This window comes from Pipistrellus hanaki, assembly GCF_964339955.1.
Source record: "Pipistrellus hanaki genome assembly, chromosome: 1".
NCBI lineage: Eukaryota > Metazoa > Chordata > Mammalia > Chiroptera > Vespertilionidae > Pipistrellus > Pipistrellus hanaki.
Window position 1 is genome coordinate 82,833,686 of NC_140503.1, and position 21,735 is coordinate 82,855,420.

General features: G+C 37.0%; 1 protein-coding gene across 1 annotated transcript in view; it reads left to right on the plus strand.

The window, feature by feature from the left end:
- The window catches only part of SRP54 (signal recognition particle 54), a 52,729-nt gene that overhangs the window by 1,483 nt on the left and 29,511 nt on the right, over positions 1-21,735 (plus strand). The window contains exons 2-4 of the mRNA XM_084874745.1: positions 9,510-9,620; positions 18,041-18,132; positions 20,076-20,160. Of these exons, the coding sequence (XP_084730871.1) occupies positions 9,543-9,620; positions 18,041-18,132; positions 20,076-20,160 (255 nt within the window). The 5' untranslated portion in view covers positions 9,510-9,542. The remainder of the gene's footprint in view (positions 1-9,509; positions 9,621-18,040; positions 18,133-20,075; positions 20,161-21,735) is intronic.

The window sequence follows — 21,735 nt, forward strand, 5'->3', positions numbered from 1 at the left end:
AGGGAGAAAAAAAGATAGGAGGATTGAAAGATTCGGTAACACATTTGGTGCCGTGCTTACAGTATAGCAATGGTGGTCCTAACGGGGAGGGAAAATACAATACTTCCCTGAAACCTCTCTCCCTTGGTTTTTTGATACGGACAATTAGTATTTTCTGACTTAATGTAGTACTGTGCAAAAGCATCTTTAAGCCCTCCTCCCCACAGATTACTTGTCTAACTCCAGCTCTCTGGAAATTCTGGACCTGCCTGCCACTAAGTAAGATAACCATAAAGAGTAACTTCTTTATTTTTTAAATTGATATCTTTCTGTATGCTTTTGGGAAATGGAATTAGTAAAAGCTTCTATCCCTTTGATTATTCTCAGTCTCAATTGACTCTCCTTTTAGTTGGCTCTTCGCTATGGACATAAGCCAGACAGTCTTCCACAAATTCACCTGGAGAGTTCTCATCTATATCCATGGCGTCCGTGGCATTGTTTTTGTATGCTAACCATTTCCAAATATTTTTCTCTAGTTTCTATCTCTGAGTGATATAGTTCTTCAGTTCTGCAAATAATTTAGGTCTAAAACCAAATTCCTTACCTCCACCTTCCTTTTTTTGTTTCCCTTTAAAAAAAATTATTACCTAGCCAAAACCAGTTTGGCTTAGTGGATAGAGCGTCAGCCTGCGGACTGAAAAGTCCCAGGTTCGATTCCGGTCAAGGGCATGTACATTGGTTGGGGGCACATCCCCAGTAGGGGATGTGCAAGAGGCAGCTGATCGATGATTCTCTCTCATCGATGTTTCTAGCTCTCTATCCCTCTCTCTTCCTCTCTGTAAAAAATCAATAAAATATATTTTAAAAAATAATAATAATAAATAGAAATTATTACCTATATCTTAGATACAAAGGTGTATAAAAGCAGTGATCCCTAGTGAGTTTTTGACCCTTTGTTTCTAGTTGAATTTTGTATGTTATTTGTATGTTCAGGTAAAAAAGAATAATAAAGTCAACATCTATGTATTTACTATCCAACTTAAGTAGTAAAACATTACAAAAAACCTTTAACCTCCTTGAACCTTTTTTCTAGTAACTCTAACTTTCAAAACAGCTTCTTTTATTTCTTTTTCCTTCCATTTATTGGTTAATGGCATCACTAGCCATCTGGTTTTTTAAACTGGCTTTCTTACAATAATTTTTGCCTTTTATTTCTTCTTCATTCTCCACAACTACTTGGCTATTTGGTCCTATAGATTCTGCTTTATGAGTTGGCTCTTGACTCCAGCCCCTTCTCTCCATTGTACTTTCTGTTTTCCCTGTTCAAGTATGTACTCTCCATGCTCTCAAGTGTTTCTCACTCTAATGTGTTTGCTGCATTGTTTATAATTTTTAAAACAGAACAGATTTTTCATTCTCTTATTTCCTTTGAGGAGTATTGATTTATACAGTGATCATTAACTTTAGATGCACATCAGTATAACCAGTGCAGTTTTTCAAAATATAGATGTCTTGTTTTCTCTTCTACAAAACAATTTAGATGAGACCACTTCCTAGAAACCTTCTGAAGTTACTATCCTTGGAGATTATGATAGAGTGTTTAATTTTCAGCTAGTATTACCTAAATGTTATTGAAATAACTCATCCTCCATATGTTCTTTTCAGCTTCAATGCAAACTATTTCCAAGGAATTCCTTTAACTTGCCTTGCTTTAATTTTTGTTTTTTTGCTAGCAGTTTATATAAAGATTGTTTTAATGATTGACCTGACAGCCAGAAGTATTTTAAAGAAATGATTCCCAGTGTTTTTGAGGTATTTCCCCTTGTTGCTGATTGAATTTTTGGTATACCTTTTCTGCTATTAAAGTGTTGCAGTGATTTTATTTTTAATATTAAAAATGAGTTTTAAAATTTGAAAACCATTTTAATGAAGAAAGAATTTTGAAATGTTTTGACATAACGTAAATGAATATAACCTTTGCTGCAAAATTAAGACCATTCCTTATTTCTACTTCCCTCTTCACTCTCCCCAAGTCATCACACCAGTGAAGTCATTGGTGGTGTGATATATAATTTATCTTTTGAAGTTAACAGAAGAGTCTTATCTGTTAAGTTGTTGTAATTTGTTGACTTGGAGTTAGAATTTTTCTTCTGCTAAAGCAATTCCTCAAGGTGTGTAATGAATGAATAACTAAATGAATACAAGTGGCAACTCCATCAGAACTTAATAATGTAATATCACTCTAGTTTTCACAAGAAGCACTTTGAAAAATAATTAATTTTTTCCTTAGCTATGTGAAAATAATACCTAGTCATTGCCAAAAATTTGGGAATTACAAATATATATATAAATAAATAATTTACTAGTATTTACCATTCAGAGATGACAAATACCATTTTCTAACAGTTTTACTGAAATAAAATTTATTTATAAAATTTATGAAACTTTAGTTTACCTAAAGTGTATAATTCAGTGGTTTTTATTTACTTACAGAGTTGTGCAACCATCACCACAATCAATTTTAGAACATTTTTATCATTCCACGCAGAAACCCCGTTACCATTAATAGTCACTCCTCATTTCCCCCATATTCCCAAGCCTAAGCCACTATTAATCCACTTCTGTCTCTTTAGATTTGCTTCTTCGGGACATTTCATATAAATGAAATCATATAAAATATGCTTTTATTGTCACTGTTGTTTTTCATTTAGCATAATGTTTTCATCAGTGTTTCCCAAACTTTTGACATATGTGTACCCTTCTATAATTTTCATAATGCTGAGTACCCCTTGTACTCATGAGAACGTAGAATTAGGCGCAGCTAAGCACGGTGCGGTGCATATCCCCACCAAACTCCGGTGCAACACGTACCCCCACCAAACTCTACGTGTACCACACTTTGGGAAACACTGAATGTTATAGCATGTATCAGTACTTCATTTCTTTTTATTATTAAACTAGAGACCCAGTTCACAAAATTTATGCACGATGGGGTGCAGGGGAAGAGTCCCTCAGCCTAGCCTGCATCCTCTCGCAATCCAGGACCCCTTGGGCCCCTTGGGGAATGTCAGGCCTAAACCGACAGTTGGACATCCCTCTCACAATCTGGGACGCTACATGCACCAGTGACCATACTTTTAAAGTATGCCAGTGAAAAGCATCTTGCTGCTGTTGTATGGGCAGCTACATTCCCCCCCCCCCCCCCAAATTTAAAAAAATAGTACATAACATGATCTTTCTGAGGTAGTAGTATCGTTTTTCCCATCTTATGTTCCCTCTGAGATTCCTCAGTCTGATGCATGCTTCCATGTTTCTCTGGATCTATTTTATTCATCAATTTATTTTATTCATTGAATGCAACATGTAAGTGAGGTCATGTGATACTTGTCTTTCTTTGGTTGGTTAATTTTGCTTAGCCTAATACTCTCAAGTCCTTTCATGCTATCTTAAAGGGTAAGAGATCCTTGCTGAGACTGGTTTGGCTCAGTGAATAGAGCATTGGCCTGCGGACTGAAGGGTTCCGGGTTTGATTCCGGTCAAGGGCATGTACCTTGGTTGTGGACACATTCCCAGTGAGGGGTGTGCAAGAGGCAGCTGGTCAATGATTCTCTCTCATCGATGTTTCTAAATCCCTATCCCTCTCTCTTCCTCTCTGTAAAAAATCAATTTTATATATATATATATATATATATATATATATATATATATAAAAGAAGAATCTCTTACCATATTAATATATATAAAGAAGGATCTCCTACTATATATATGTTTATATATATATATATATATATATATATATATATATAGTAAGAGATCCTTCTTTTTACAGCTGCATAGTATTCCATTGTATAACTGTACCACAGCTTTTTTTTTTTTTTTTTTTTTTTTTAAGCAGCACTTGGGCTGCTTCCAGATCTTAATTATTGTAAATAGCACTGCTATGAACATAGGGGTGCATATATTCTTTCTGATTGGTATTTTTGGGATTATGAGGATGTATTCCTAGAAGTGGGATCACTGGGTCAAATGGCAGTTCCATTTTTAATTTTTTAAGGTAACACCATACTATATTCCATAGTGGCTGCACCAGTCTGCATTCCCACCAGCAGTGTACTAAGGTTCCCTTTTCTCTACATCCTCACCAGCACTTATTAGTTGATTTATTGATGGTAGCCATTCTGGCAGGTGTGAGGTGATACCACATTGTCGTTTTAATTTGCATCTCTCTGATGATCAGTGACTTGGAGCATTTTTTCTCATGTCTTTTGGCCATCTGGTATGTCCACTTTGGAGAAGTATCTATTTAGATCCTTTGCCCATTTTAAAAAATATATTTTTTTATTGATTTCAGAGAGGAAGGGAGAGGGAGAGAGAGATAGAAACATCAGTGATGAGAATCATTGATCGGCTTCCTCCTGCACTCTCCCTACTGGGGATTGAACCCACAACCCAGGTAACTGCCCTTGACTGGAATTGAACCTGGGACCCTTCCATCCATAGATCAACACTCTATCCATTGAGTCAAACTGGTAGGGTGTTTTACCCATTTTTTAATTGAATTGTTTGTCTTTCTTTTAAGTTGTATGAGGATATATGTATGTGTTTGTGTGTGTATATATATATATATATATATATATATATATATATATATGAAATTAACCCCTTGTCAGATGTATCATTGGCAAATATGTTCTCCCATATAGTGGGATCCCTTTTAATTTTGTTGATGGTTTTTTTTGCTGTGCTTTTTATTTGGATGTAATCCCATTTATGTTTTCTTTTATTTCTAGGAGATATATTGGCAAACATGTTGCTACTAGAGATGTCTGAGATTTTGCTGCTTATGGTTTCTTTCCTTTTTAAATATATTTTTATTGATTTCAGGGAGGAAGGGAGAGGGAGAGAGATAGAAACATCAATTCTGAGAGAGAATCATTGATCAGGGGTTGGAGTCTGGGCCAGGTGCACTGAAGGTCTGCCAGCCTGATCGCCCCTCACTTCCTCTGCCTGACTGCTTGATCACCCCTAACCACTTGCCTGCCTCCTGCACACCCCCTACTGGGGATCAAGCCCATAACCTGCCATGTGCCCTTGACTGGAATTGAATTGGGACCCTTCAGTTTGCAGGTTGATGCTCTATCCCCTTAGCCAAACCAGCTAGGGCTGGTTGTTTTTTTCAATTATAGTTGACATACAATATTAGTGTTAGGTGTACAACATAGTATAATTTTCAAATAATGGAAAATGAATGTTCACTGTACAATATCAGTTATATAGGTTATTGTTTATCTTTTGAATTGTCATGTTTTCTTCATTGGTTTATTTTAATTGTCTTTAAGAGATCTTTGTAAGGCCTTTCTCATGACTTTGGTTCCCTAGTCTTCCTTTTTCCCTAAGGTCTTAAATACATCATTCATTCATAAAAATCATTTTCACAAAAGGCTTACTATATAAGATTGAGGGTAGATAAAGCAATGAGATCGCAGGACAGAGCAAAAGAGGCAAAAATACCTGGCCTCATGCAGCTTACATTTCAGTTGGGACACACAGGCCATAAACAATATAAGTAAATTGTGTGTTAGTTGCTACTAGAACAACAAGAAAAAATAAAGGGTCAGCCGAAGCCGGTTTGGCTCAGTGGATAGAGCATCAGCCTGTGGACTGAAAGGTCCCAGGTTCAATTCCGATCAAGGGCCTGTACCTTGGTTGTGGGCACATTCCCAGGAGGGGGTGTGCAGGAGGCAGCTGATTGATGTCTCTCGCTCATCCATGTTTCTAACTATCTCCCTTCCTCTCTGTAAAAAAGCAATCAAATATACTTTAAAAAAAAAATAAAAAATAAAGAGTCAGAGGCTTTGCAATTTTAAACAAATGATTAGGGAAGGTCTTATTGAGAAATTATATCTGGACAGCAATCTGAAGGAGATGCGGGAGGGAGCTATATTGTTAGCCAGGGGAAGAGTATGCCAGCTAGTACTAAGGCCCTGAGGTTGAAACATGCAGCATCCACAGCAAGGTCAGTGTGATTACAAAAGAGTGTGTATGTGTGTGTATGTATGTTATTTGGGAATGTCTTACATTCCATTCATTCTAAAGACTTTCCCTCTGCATGAAATGGGAAGTTGTTGAGGTTTTGAGCAGAATTCTAACACCAGAGTTTTCAGAAACACACCCTTGAAAATTGCAGAGAAAACACTGTATAAATAAATTATATTAAATATTATTCTCTACTGGAGTGCATGTTTTTATAAATATATTTTAAAACATGATGCCAATAAGTACTTACATAAGGAAAAATGTGTTAGGAAACTTCAGAGAAGTATTTTTTATTTTAAAAGAGCCAGTCAATATGGGAAGATTGGTTTATTTTTTAAAAATACATTTTATTGATTTTTTTACAAAGAGGAAGGGAGAGGGATAAAGAGTTAGAAACATTGATGAGAGAGAAACATCGATCAGCTGCCTCCTGCACACCCACTACTGGGGATGTGCCCGCAACCAAGTTACATGCCCTTGACTGGAATCAAACTTGGGACCCTTCAGTCCACAGGCCGACACTCTATCCACTGAGCCAAACCGGTTAGGGCTGGTTTATTTTTGAGAGTTAACTTGTATAGCTTTTTAAAATGGAGGATGATCTCTTATGACATAATCTTTAAAAAAGTTAATTGTGGTGTCATAATTAGAATTATATCACTCCTGGTAATGTAGTGGTATAGAAGATGAACTGAAACATCTGGATCTTATTTCTTAACCTCTAGAGTACATGTTTACTTGAGCAATAATAATTTAGTATTATGAGTATGGGATAAGAAAAAGTTCTGCGTCTTTTCTATGAAGCAGTTGCTCTTTCAAGTTAAGTAACCATGTAACTGCAAATAATTTATGGTAAGTGCATTTTTTTTCCAGTTCCATCAAGTGTTGGCAGTAATTTTTTAGGTTCCTAATTATGAAATTTTTCCTCAATAAAAGGGTAGTGTTTAATTTAGAGTTCAACTTGGAATGTCTTTGCCAGTGATTGGTTCTTGAGTTCACTTTCCCTTTCTTTTTCTTTTGACTCCCCTCATCTCTCCACAAGTCAGCTCTTTTTCTCTCCTGTTTATTTTATTTTTAATCTCCTGTATACTGTATAGATAGGATTTAGTCTAGATACATTAGACTAGATTAGTTTGGAAGAGTTACTAAAATAGTTGTTTTTGAGCAATGAACTTTTCTGCCAAAATTGCTATATTGGACAATTGATATTTCTTAACCTGGTTCTTTAGAGCTTTTTGTATTCTGTATTTCCTTTGAACTGTATAACCCTCTGTCATGACCAGAATGTTTTATTTACTGTCCCCCAAATAATACTAATCTATAAGTACAGTGCAAATATAAGGTTTAAATATGTCCCAGGCTTTTTCCATGTCTCCATTTCTGGTTGTGCCATTTCACCTTCTTCAAATTCCCTCTGTCCTCTTCTCCACCTATACAAATTCTACCCATATTTCAGGATCAGATTCATATTCAGCCTTTTCAATAAAGCCTACTCTGTGTACTTGAGCCTGTTTTTTCTTCCTTTGAATTTTTACTGAAGTAATCAATCATTGGCAGTTAACCATAAACTTTTTATAAAAATATATTTTGATATTTTACAGAGAGAAAGGGAGAGGGATAGGGAGTTAGAAACATCAATGAGAAAGAAACATTGATCAGCTGCTTCATGCACACCCCCTCCTGGGGATGTGCCCACAACCAAGGTACATGCCCTTGACCGGAATCAAACCTGGGACCCTTCAGTCCCTAGGCCGACACTCCATCCACTGAGCCAAACCAGTTAGGGCTAACCATAAACTTTTATTGCTAGCTTTAAACTGGTATTTTACTGGTATTAGTCAAGGCTCTCCCAATGGATGTGTGTATGTCTATACACACGTATAAAAAGAGACTTACTATGAGAATTGGCTCATGTGATAATGGAGGCTGACAGTCACAAGATCAACAGGGTGAGTCAACAAGATGGAGACTCAGGCCCTGGCAGGTTTTAAAAAAAAACAACCACATAAGATACAAGACTCAGGAGAGCAGAGCTGAAGTTAAAGTTCAGTTTAGAGGCTGGCAGGCTTGGGACCTAGAAGGAGCTGTTTCAGTTTGAGTCTGAAGGCAGGAAAAAGCTACATCCAGTCCAAAGACAGTCAGGCTAAAGGGATTCTCTTTTAATATTTAATTTCTTTTGCTCTTTATTCATGTGTCTTGTCTTGCCAGCTGGGAGATAACTTGAGGGCAGGGACTCTGTAAGTCATATTTGCTTGTTTATCATCTATGAGTCTTTGCATCCTGGCTTAATGTGTAGTAGGTACATCTACACACTTTATAAAACCATTAACATTTTAGAGCTGGTGGGGTTATTTTACTTTAGAGTTGGGAAATCAAGAACAGCTTTAAAATAGGGAGATTAATAATATACCACTGTTCCTGATTGTTACAAAAATAAAATGAGATCATGTAATGTGTATGAAAAGTTTGATTCATTAAATAAAACTTTTGCTTAAATTGTGATTCAGAATAGTTTGGTGTGTGTGTGTGTGTGTGTGTGTGTGTGTGTGTGTGTGTTAATCCTCACCTAAGGATATTTCTCCCATTGATTTTTAGAGAGAGTGGAAGGGGGAGGGAGAGGGAGAGAGAGAAAATTACCAATGTAAGAGAGATAATTGATTGGTTGCCTCACCTATCTCACCCATGCACCCCTGGCCCCTGTTCAGGGCCAGGGATGAAGCCTGCAACTGAAGTACATGCCCTAGACTGGAATCAAACATAGGACCCTACAGTCTATGGACTGATACTCTATCCACTGAGCCAAACCAGCCAGGGCAAAATATTTTTTAAAAAGTCCTTCAAGCCCTAACCGGTTTGGCTCAGTGTATAGAGCGTCAGCCTGCAGACTGGAGGGTCCCAGGTTCGATTCCGGTGAAGGGCATGTACCTTGGTTGCAGGCACATCCCCAATGGAAGGTGTGCAGGAGGCGGCTGATTGATGTTTCTAACTCTCTATCCCTCCCCCTTCCTCTCTGATAAAAAAAATCAATAAAATATATTTTAAAAAAATAAAAAATAAAAATAAGTCCTTCAATTTGGTAAATTAGACAATGTTTCCTGGGTGGGGGATTAACTTTTTCAAAACTTTTCTTTTTTTCTATCTCTTCATTTAAAAATGTACATGATACATCAATTACTCATACTCACAAGTATGTCCAAAATGAGAATAGATTTAATTTGTGATCATGTCATTGTTTCCTCCAAACATTATCTGACATGTTGAATTTACTGATTCCTATAGAATATTCCAATTATAAGGTGTCATAACCTAGTGACAGCTTTAGGTTTGGATCTGCCTGTATTGAAGCTGCAGTATGAGGCTATAGAAATTGAAGTTATAATATCTAAACCCTAGAGTACTTTAATTTTAATACTCTTCTTTAGAAGTCTATAGTTGTGGGAACCTGGTATTGATTGTTTTCAAGTGTTTTTATTTAATTTATTTTTTCCTCCTAGATTTTCTTGTAATCACATCTTAAAGCCTCCAAGATGGTACTAGCAGACCTTGGAAGAAAAATAACATCAGCATTACGCTCATTGAGCAATGCCACCATTATCAATGAAGAGGTATGTGAAATATATATTATTGCACATCATCCCTACCATTGGGGAGATAGATTATTAATAATCTCCATGTTTATATTTATCTTAATGTTGATTTAATATGTATAGATAAAAACCTAAAATGGATATAATAGTGTGTTTTTTATTGAGTCGACTATCTTCCTATTAAAATTTTAACTTTCATTGAAGATTTAAAACAGAAAAAAAAACCTTGACTTATATGTAAAAATGACATTTAATATTCTGAAAATGTCTGAGATTTGGAAATATACTTTTCAAAAAATATATTTTTAAATTTATTTCAGGGGGAAAGGAAGAGGGAGAGAGAGATAGAAACATAAATGATGAGCCGAAACCGGTTTGGCTCAGTGGTAGAGCGTCGGTCTGCGGACTGAAAGGTCCCAGGTTCAATTCCGGTGAAGGGCATGTACATTGGTTGCGGACACATCCCCGGTAGGGGTTGTGCAAGAAGCAGCTGGTCGATGTCTCTCTCTCATCGACGTTTCTAGCTCTCTATCCCTCTCCCTTCCTCTCTGTAAAAAATCAATAAAATATATTTAAAAAAAAAGAAAAAGAAAGAAACATAAATGATGAGAGAGAATCACTGATCACTTGCCTCCTGCATACCCCCTACTGGGGATTGAACCTTCAACTCAGACGTATTCCCAGAAATGGAATTGCTGGATCATAAGGCATGTGCCCTGACTGGTAATCGAACCATGCCCTCCTGGTTCATAGGTCAGTGCTCAACCACTGAGCTGCACTGGCTGGGCTGGAAATAGACTTTGTTTGTCTCCTGACATAGGCCTAAAATTTCAGTGTTCTGCTTCTTTCTTCCTGGGTAGGCATGTGTATACCTGACCTTTTCTCCTCAACTTTTATTTAGCATCCTATCTACCCTGTTTCCTCAAAAATAAGACAGTGTCTTATATTAATTTTTGCTCCCAAAGATGCGCTAGGTCTTATTTTCAGAGGATGTCTTATTTTTCCATGAAGAAGAATACAGTACACATTTATTGTTAAATGAAAATAAAGAAAATTTATTACCTGTATACAGTACGGTAGTACGGTAGTTGTCAACACAAACCAAACTGTGAATCCTACAGTATCAAGAATTTACTCATTTATTCAATGACAATCATGTCATCATCTTCTGGAACATCATCATAACAATCCAATTCCTGAATTTCCTGGTGAATTTCTTGTGACTCCATTTCTTTCAGAATCAGTGGACCAAATCTCTCATGTTTAGCCTGGGGGAGGGGGGCTTATTTTCGGGGGATGCCTTATATTTCACTCAGAAGGAAACCTGTAAGTAGGTCTTATTTTCGGAGGATGTCTTATTTTCGGGGAAACACGGTAATAGAGTAATATGCAAATTGACCATTACTCCAAGACACAAGATGGCCACCACAAGTAGGCCTGCAGGGGAGGGCAGTTGTGGGCAGTTAGGGGTGACCAGGCCAGCAGAGGGGGACATTTGGGGGGTACCCAGGCCTGTAGGGGAGGGCAGTTGTGGGCGATCAGGCAAGCAGGGAGGACAGTTGGGGTTGACTGGGCCAGCAGGGGAGGACAGTTGGGGGCAACCAGGGCAGTTGGGGGTGACCAGGTCTGCAGGGGAGGGCAGTTAGGGAGGACCAGGTCAGCAGGGGAGGGCATTTGGGGGGGGGCAGGTCTTCAGGGGTGAACAGTTGGGGGAGACCCAAGCCTGCAGGGGAGGAGAGTTACGGGGTACCCAGGCCTGCAGGGGAGAGCAGTTGGAGGGGATCAGGCCTATAGGGGAGGGCAGTTGGAGGGGGCCAGGCCTGCAGGGAAGGGCATTTAGGGGTAACCAGGATGGCAAGGGAGGGTAGTTAGGGGCAATCAGGCTGGCCGGGGAGCAGTTGGGTGTCAATCAGGCTGATAGGGGAATGGTTAGGGGGTGATCAGGCTGGCAGGCAGAAGCGGTTAGGGGCAATCAGGCAGGGGCAGGTGAGGAGTTGGGAGCCAGCAGTTCTGGATTGTGAGAAGGCTGTCTGAACCCCACTGGGATCGGGCCTAAATGTGCAGTCAGACATCTCTCAAGGGATCCCAGATTGGAGAGGGTACAGGCTGGGCTGAGAGACAACACCACCACCCTCCCCCCCCCCCCCCATGCACAAATTTTGTGGACCAGTCCTCTAGTTTTTATATAAGGCTAATATTTTCATCTTGTCTACTTTGATTTATTTTCTCTGAAGTCCTCATTTATTTCTGTGGGGATTAAAATTCCCCAACTTTTTATGTATGGGAAGACTGAGCCCCCTGGCCAGGGCATTTTTTTTGGAGATTTTGAAAGCTGACTCCTTATATGGTATCTGAAATACTCTTTTGCCTAGCTTTTTTATGAAGATTTATCTTTTTCCCACACAATTTGTTTTAATGGTTTGTCAGTTGAAAAAAGATTATTTTAATCCAAAAGAATACTTTATATTTTGTTGTACCAGTGGAAAAGTATTGACTTTGGTTTTGGAAGGCCTTATTTAATATCCTACTTAGTAGGTGTGTGATAAAAATTTGGGCTAGTCAACTTAAGCTTCCTTAATGTATAAAATCAGAAAATAGTATTTATCTATGATTATAAGAATCAAATTAAATAATAGGTAAAAAGTACTTTTTAACTTGGAGGTTTGAAAAAAATTTAATTATAAATTTGTTATCAATATAATAAGCTAATGGTATTAAATAATTTTGGGATCATCTTTGAGCTCAGCTAGTCCTGCCTCTCACTTAATAACAACAGAAAGTAAGTTGCACATGTTTATTTATTGGAAGAACCAGATTAGAATCTTTTCTCTAATTCCTCATCCAGGACTTTTATTTTTTATTTATTTATTTTTGGGGGGGACTTTTTTTTTTCATTGAATTTACTGGGGTGACATTGGTTAATAAAATTATAGGTTTCAAGTCTACAGTTCTATACTACATCAACTGTATATTGTATTGTGTATCCATCACCTTAAGTCAATTCTTCCATTACCGTTTATTGCCCTTTTACCCTCATCTACCTCTCCCCAGCCCCTTTTCACACTGGTAATCACTTTTGTCTGTGTCTATGAAGTTTTGTGTTTTTTTCTTTGCATGATCCCTTCAACCTTTTTTACTTAACCCTCAACCCCCTTCCCCTCTGACAGCTGTCAGTCTGCTCTCTGTATCTATGAGTTTGTTTCTGCTTTGTTTGTTAGTTTTGTTCTTTAGATTCCACATGTAAGTAAAATCATATAGTTCTTGTCTTTCTCTGGCTGGCTTATTTCACTTAGCATAATGCTCTCCAGGTCCATCCATGCTGTCACAAAAGGGAAGATTTCCTGCTTTTTTTTATGGCTGCATAGAATTCTATTGTGTAGATGTGCCACAGCTTTTTTATCCACTCATCTATTAATGGGCACTTGGGCTACTTCCAAATCTTGGCTATTGAAAATAGCAAAGAATCAGTTTTTCAGGTTTCTTCAGATATATTCCCAGAAGTGGGATTGCTGGGTCATAAGGCAGTTTTATTTTTAAATTTGTTTTCATTGTTGACACTATTACATATGTCCTCCATTTTCTTCCCCTTTGCTCACCTCTACCCAGCCCCTGGCCGCCCCTCTCCTGACCTTTAGCACACTCTTGTCTATGTCCATGGACAATGCATATATATTCTTTGGCTAGTCTCTTCACATCCTTCTATCCAGACCTCCTCCCCCCCAAATCCCTCTCCTCTTGACATTTGTCAGTCTGTTCCATGTATCCATGCCTCTGGTTATATTTTGTTTGTTGGTTTATTTTGTTCATTAGATTCCATATATTAATGAGATCATATGGTATTTATCTTTCTCTGACTGGCATATTAGCATAATAATCTGCAGATCTATCCATGCTGTCACAAAGGGTAAGAGGTCCTTATTTTTCACAGCTACATAGTATTCCATTGTGTAAATACACCACAGCTTTTTAATCCACTCATCTACTGATGGTCACTTGAGCTGTTTTCAGATCTTAGCTATTACAATGCTGCTATGAACATAGGGGTGCATATATTCTGTTTGGTGCTTCAGGATTCTTAGGCTATATTCCCAAAAATAGGATTGCTGGGTCAAATGGCAGTTCCATTTTTAAATTTTTGAGGGAGCTTCATGTGCTTTCCACAATGGTCGCACCAGTCTGAATTTCCACAAACAGTGCATGAAGGTTCCCTTTTCTCCAAATCCTCACCAATACTTGCTGTTTGTTAATTTATTGATGTTAGACATTCTGACAAGTGTGAGATGATATCTCATTGTAGTTTTAATTTGCATTTCTCTGATGATTGGTGACATTGAGCATTTTTCATATGTCTGTTGCCCATCTATCTGTATATTCTCTTTGGAGAAGTGTCTATTCAGGTCCTTTGCCCATTTTTTAATTGGATTGTTTGGGGGGGGGGTTGGTATTGAGTTTTATAGGTTCTTTATATATTTTGGATATTAACCCCTTATCTGATGTATCACTGCTGAATATGTTCTCACATTCAGTGGATTGTCTTTTCATTTTGTTGATGTTTTTCTTTGCTGTGCAAAACCTTTTTAGTTTAATGTAGTCTCATTTGTTTATTTTTTTCTTATGTTTCCCTTGCCCAAGGAGATATAACAGAAAAAAATACTGCTAAGAGAAATGTCTGAGATTTTACTGCCTAAGATTTCTTTTAGGATTTTTATAGTTTGAAATCTAACATTTGTCTTTAATCCATTTTGAGTTTATTCTTGTATATGATATAAGAAGGTGGTCTATTTTCTTTTTTTTTTTCTTTTTTTGCACATATCTGTCCATTTTTCCCAACACCTTTTATTGAATAGACTATCTCTACCCCATTATATGCTTCCTTTGTCAAATATTAATTTACCAGAGTGAAGGCATGGGTTTGTTTCTCTATTCTTCCATTGATCTATATGCCTGTTTTTATGCCAGTACGATGCTGTTTTGGTTACTATGGCCTTGTAGTGTAGTTTGAAATTAGATGAGTGTGATTCCTCCAATTTTGTTCTTCTTTCTCAAGATTCTGTGGCTATTCTGGGTCTTTTGTGGTTCCATATACATTTTTGAAATATTTATTCTAAGTTCAGTGAACTATGCCATTGGTATCTTGATAGGAATTATGTTGAATCTATTGATTACTTTGGGTAGTATGGATATTTTAGGGATGCTAATTCTTCCTCTCCTGAACAAATATACTTCCACTTATTTATCTCTTCTTCAATTTCTTTCTTCAGTTTCTTATAATTTTCCAAGCATAGGTCATTTAATCCTTGGTTAAATTTATTTCTAGGTATTTTATTTTATTTTTTGAAGCAATTATAAATTGGTTCATTTTCTTAGTTTCCTGTTCTGATAGTTCATTATTAATATTAAAAAATGCATTTAATTTCAGGTATTTATTATGTATTCTGCTACTTTACTGAATTCATTTATTCTAGTAGTTTTTTGGTGGAATCGTTAAGAGTTCCCTATATACAGTATCGTATCATCTGCAAATAGTGACAGCTTTACTTCTTTTTAAAAAACTATTTATTTATTTTGTTATTCATTACCAAAGATATTTTTTCCATTGATTTTTAAAGAGGAGGGGAAGAGAGAGAGGAAAAAAAAAAGAGCAAGAGAGAGAAACATTGATGTAAGAGAGACACATCACGTTGATTTGTTGCCTCCTGCATGTGCCCCAACCAGGGCCAGGGATCGAAACTACAACCCAGGTATGTGCCCTTAATCAGGTATCAAACCTACACCCCTTCCATGTATGGGTCAGTGTTCTAATCACTGCAAGGGCAACAGTTTTACTTCTTCTTTTCCAATTTCAATGCCTTTTATTTCTTCTTCTTGTCTGATTGCTGTGGCTAAAACTTCCAGTGCTGTCTTCTATAATAAAAGAGTAATATGCTAATTTGACCATCCTTTCTGACAAAGCCGGCCCGAGGGAAGCCAGCCCAGTTCCCAGGTGCCAGAGGGAAGCTGGTGCCAGGAGCGAGGGCATCGGGCCTCTAGTGTTGGGTAAGAGTGGTAAAAGTGGGCATCCCTGTCTCGTTCCCATACTTAGGGTAAGGTTTGTAGTTTTTGCCCATTGAGTATGATGTTGGCTGTGGGTTTGTCATCTATAGCCTTTATTTTGTTGAGGAATGCTCCCTCTATTTCTACTTTGCTGAGAGTTTTTATCATAAATGGGTGCTAGACTTTATCACATGCTTTTTCTGCATCTATTGATATGATCATGAGGTTTTTATCCTTCATTTGCAGATATTATACCAACCTTGCATCCCAACTTGACTATTGTGTATGACTTTTTAATGTATTGCTGTATCTGGCTTGCTAATCTGGTTTTCGGAATTAGGATAATGCTGGCCTCATAAAATGAGCTTAGGAGTTTCCCCTCCTTTTGAATTTTTTGGAATAATTTGAGAAGGATAGGTGTTAGTTCTTTGAATGTTTGGTAAGATTCATCTGTAAAGTCATTCAGTTGAGGGCTTTTGTTTGTTGGTAGTTTTTTTTTTTTTTATTACTGCTTTCATTTTTCTAGTTATAACCTGTCTGAGATTCACTGATTCTTCCTGATTAAGTTTTAGAAGAATGTATATTTTAGCAATTTATCCATTTCATCCAGATTTTCCAAATTGTTGGGATATAGTTTTTCATAATATTTTCTTACAGTTCTTTGTATTTTCTTGGTGTCAATTGTTACTTCTCCTGTTTATATCATTTTTTATTTTATTCATTTGGGTCCTCTATTTTTTTCCTCATGAGTTTGGTTAAAAGTCTGTCAATCTTATTCATTTTTCCAATAAACCAGCTTTTGCTTTCATTGATCTTTGGTATTATTTCTTTATACTCTATTTTGTTATTTCTGCTCTTATTTTTATTACTTTCTTCCTTATACTCACTTTGGGCTTTGTTTGTTGTTCTTTTTCAGGTTTCTTTAAATGTAAAGTTAGATTGTTGGGGGTTTTTTGGGGTTTTTTTTTTTACATTTTTCTTGTTTGTTGAAGTAGGTCTGTAATGCTATAAATTTCCCTGTTAGAACTGCTTTTGCTGTGTAGATTTGGGGTTGTTGTGTTCTCATTTTTATTTATTCCAAGGTATCTTTTTATTTCTTCTTGATCTCATTGTTAACCCATTCTTATTTAGTAACATGTTCTTTAGCCTCCATGTCTTCATATGTTTTTCAGTCTTTCTCTTATGATTGGTTTCTAGTTTCATAACATTATGGTAAGTGAAGATGCTTGATATGATTTTCGTCTTCATAAATTTTTTGAGACTTGATTTATGTACTAACGTGTGGTTTATCCTAGAAAATGTATTTGAAAAGAACATATCCTGCTGCTTTGAAGTGAAATGCCCGGAAGATACAATTAAATCCATCTGATCTACTGTGTTATTTAAGGCCACTGTTTCTTATTTATTTTCTGTCTGGAAGATCTATCCATTAATGTTAATAGGGTATTAAACCCCCTACTATGACTGTTGCTGTCAATCCCTTTATGTCCATTGAGATTTGCTGTACATACTTAGGTGCTCCAATGTTGGGCACACAAATGTTTACAAGGGTTATATCCCTGCCCTCATGGAGTTTACCTTCTAGTGTGTAAACACTTATTTACATGAGCAGCAAAAGCCTCATCTTTTCTTTTGGTCTGTGTGTTAATCCTCACCTGAGGACATTTTTTATTGATTTTTTTTTTTTTTTTTTTTTTTGAAGAACGAGAGGCAGGAAGGGAGGAAGGAAAAGAGAGAAAGAAACATCAGTATGAGAGAGACACATCTGTTGGTTGCCTCCCGTATGGGCATCAAAACCTGGACCCTTCAGTGTGCGAGCCAACATTCTAACCATGGAGCACATCGTCAGTTCTTAAGACTTTTTAATTTTGATCTTTTAATCATGATGCCTTACCACTCAACTAATATGTGATGATAGTAAGTTGTTAGTGGAGGATCATTTCCTTTTCACTTTGTTCCTCTGCTCTGAATGGAAATAGTAGACTGGATCATTTTATTTTGTTACATTTTCCTCCATGGTAGTCCAGTTAAGTAGATATTGTGAATATAAAGTGTTGTGTATCAGCAAACAGAAGGTGTTCAGTGACATAGAAAACTTCACTGGCAGCACTATTGTGTAGTAACTTTTTTGGCTTATATATTGTCTTTATTATTACTTTAATATCAGAATAAAATTATAATTAATATTTAGTTGAATAAAACTAAATAGAATGTATTATTTTGACAAAATGACTAGACATTTTATAAGATGATATCTCTAAAGCTAACAAAACTTTTTGTTTCCTCAATAATGTAATATTGTTTTTATTTAGCTATGATAGTATATGATGACTTATCAACCATTGTTTTTATATGATTGAAATGAAAATAATACACTGAGTGTTTCAATTTGTGCTTATTTGCAGGTATTAAATGCTATGCTAAAAGAAGTATGCACAGCATTATTGGAAGCAGATGTTAATATTAAACTAGTGAAGCAACTAAGAGAAAATGTAAAGTAAGTTCAATTTATTAGGCAATAAAACAGGCAACACTAAATTTAGTTTTCTGGGCTGAAGAGCTAACTAGAAAAGTTCTGTATAAGGAAAGTTTTCTGATATACACCACTGGAAAAAATAGAACTCATATATTTAGAAGATTCAATGTATAGTATATTTTCATGATTGTTCAAAGAATAAATTACATGTGGCTTTCATTTAATTATTGATTTCTTTCCATTTTACTACTGTCTTTGAATGGATTCAATCATATATTGTATAGTATTTCAATATAAAAACCTTTTAACAATTCAGATTCTTTATAGAAAAGTGGTGTCATTTTATCCTCTTCATTCTTAAGATAGCATTAATCAGTCTTCTTCATTATGGAAGAACTAGAGGCTCAGTGCACAAAATTCATGCACAGCAGGGGGGTGTCCCCTCAGCTTGGCCTGCACCCTCTCATAATAATCCAGAACCCCTCAGGGAATGTCTGACTGCCAGTTGGGGATCGGGACTAAACTAGCAGTTGGACATTCCTCTCACAATCCGGGATCACTGGCTCATAACCGCTCATCTGCCTACCTGCCTGATCACCCCTAACCCCTCTGTCTGCTTGCCTCATCACCCCTAACCACTCACCTGCCTGCCTCATTGCCCCTAACCACTTGCCTGCCTGCCTCATTGCCTCTAACCCCTCTGCCTGCCTTCTTGATCACCCCTAACTGCTCACCTACTTGTCTGATTGCCCCTAACTTCCTCTGCCTGCCTGCCTGATCACCCCTAACTGCTCACCTGCCTGCCTCATAGCCCCAACCACTCTGTCTACCTGCTTGATCGCCCCTTACTGCTCACCTGATCGCCCCTAACCACTTGCCTGCCTGCCTGATTGCCCCTAACTCTCTCTGTCTGCCTGTCTGATTGCCTGTAACTGCTTGCCTGCCTGCCTGATCGCCCCTAACCACCTCTGCCTCTGCCTCTGCCCCTACCACCATGGCTTCATCTAGAAGGACGTCCAGAATGATGTCTGGAAGGTCGTTCGGCTGTCCAGTCTAATTAGCATATTACACTAATATGCTAATTAGACTGGACAGCCGAATTTATTATTATAGAATTGTCTTCTCTTTCATTTCCATTTTGGTTTCTTTGTCCAATTTTTTTTTTTAACGGTTCTTATTTATTTTTTAAAATATATTTTATTGATTTTTTACAGAGAGGAAGGGAGAGAGATAGAGAGCTAGAAACGTTGATGAGAGAGGAAACATCGACCAGTTGCCTCTTGCACACCCCCTACCGGGGATGTGCCCGCAACCAAGGTACATGCCCTTGACCGGAATCGAACCCGGGACCTTTCAGTCCGCAGGCTGACGCTCTACCACTGAGCCAAACCGGTTTCGGCTCTTTGTCCAAATTTGAATGAAGTACAAATGTGTGTGCTCTCAGTTATCTTGTATACAGGGAGGGTCACTGGCTGGAGTATGGCACATAGAATAATGTAAGGAAATCAGTTAACTGCTTAATCCTAGTCCTTGTTATGCACAGGTCATCCCTCCTTTTCATATTACCAGACTGGATAATAAATGTAGTACTACTAGCATTTAAGTATGTAGGACTAGAGAAGTAGTTTTATTTTCTGCTATGTTTAAATTTATTTGAAGTATATATGCTGCAAGAAAAATTTTAAAAATTAATACTCTGCAGTGATATGAAGACAAACTAATATTTAAAAATTTTTAAAAGCCTTCCAAACTAACCAATGTCTTATGTCTAACATTTCATGATACAGTTTGGAACAGTCTTTATAGTATAGGCTTTTGAATTTGTAGTAATTACATACATGTTAATTTAAAGGTTATTAATATGAATAATTTAATATTTTTACATTTTTTGGGAGAGGAACTTCTTTTTTTAGTGTCTTAACTGGCTCTTCTTCCTCCTACCCCCAAATACCATCATCATGAAGGTCTGCTATTGATCTTGAGGAGATGGCATCTGGGCTTAACAAAAGAAAAATGATTCAGCATGCTGTATTTAAAGAACTTGTGAAGGTAAAAAGTATATCAAGCTTCTGCTATGATTCTCTATAGACTCAAAGGATAAAAATACATTAGCACTGCAAACAGGAATATTATTTCAGAATACTTTTTTATGTTTTTATAGACTATTCATCTATATTAGAAGTTTGGAGGATAATTAACTTTTCTAACGTGGCCTAACTTTATTATAGACTTTTCTAAATACAAAATTCTGATTACAGATATGAAGTCCAGTACTATTCCTGCAAAAAAATGCCAAAGTCATGTTTTGCCTATTTGCAGGTTCTATACTATTGTACAGAAAATCACTCCGGACAAATGTTCTTTTCTACACTCTTCATTGTGTACAGTGTTCTCTTTGAAAAGGCCAAATATCCCAACTCTTGCCTAGATATGAGCAATTTTGGACTAAAAAGTTTTATTTTGCATGAGTAAATATAACTTATTACTCTACCTCACCTTAGAACTGATATTGCTGCTGCTGTCATGAAAATTATAATGAAATCTTTAGAGCTTTAATAAATATGTATGCAATCTAATGGTGGGAGGAGGGAGGGAGAAGGAACTAAAGCCCTTTTTCCTTTTTCTTTTTTAAAATATATGTTATTGATTTTTTACAGAGAGGAAAGGAGAGAGAGAGAGAGAGAGCTAGAAACATCGATGAGAGAGAAACATGAATCAGCTACCTCTTGCACACCCCCTACTGGGGATGTGCCCACAACCAATGTATATGCCCTTGACCGGAATCGAACCTGAGACCCTTCAGTCCGCAGGCCGACGCTCTACCACTGAGCCAAACCAGTTTTGGCTCCTTTTTCTTTTTATAGAGCAACAGATGTCTGCTAGTGGTCTCCTGGTATTTTTCTCTTTGGTGTGTGATTTGTTTCATTTACTCCTTTGGTTCCTGCAGAGCTATTTAGTACTTGGAGAAAGTCTAATTACCTCAGATGGCTATGTCATTTCAGTTTAGTCCTGTAGACTAATTAATAAAAAAGGAAATTCAGAGGAAAGGAATCAGAATATTTATCTAGTCACACTTCTCAGTTGCAGTTGAGAGAAGTAAGTCAACTAGTTAGTGGCAGACCTAGGTCTGATCTCCAAATTCCTTGTGCAGTGCTGCTCACATTATTTCCAGATTGCTTTTCATCTGGCACCTGAGATGAGCACAGGATGAGTGAAAATTGTTAATTTGGAGCCTGGCTTCTATAAGCGATTCTGGAGTATTAAGTGTTTTGTTAAAAAGCATTTACTATTGAGTATCTGCCTTATTCTAGGCAGTATGCTAAATGCTGCTGATAACAGAAATGAGCAAGACTGGTGCTTATATTCAGCAGCTTATGGTCCAGAGCAGTGGTGTTCAAAGTAAGATCAAACTGTTTTCACAATAACACAAAGACATTATTTGCCTTTTTTGTCTCTTGTACTGTGTTGGTATTTGTACTGATGGTGCAAAAGCAGTTGTGAGTAAAACTCCCCAGCGCAAATCAAAGCAATGGTACCAAACTATACTGGTAGAGATTGTACTCTTTACTACCCCATACTTGTAATAAATAAATAAATTGCCAATTTCATTTAAGAATGCCATTG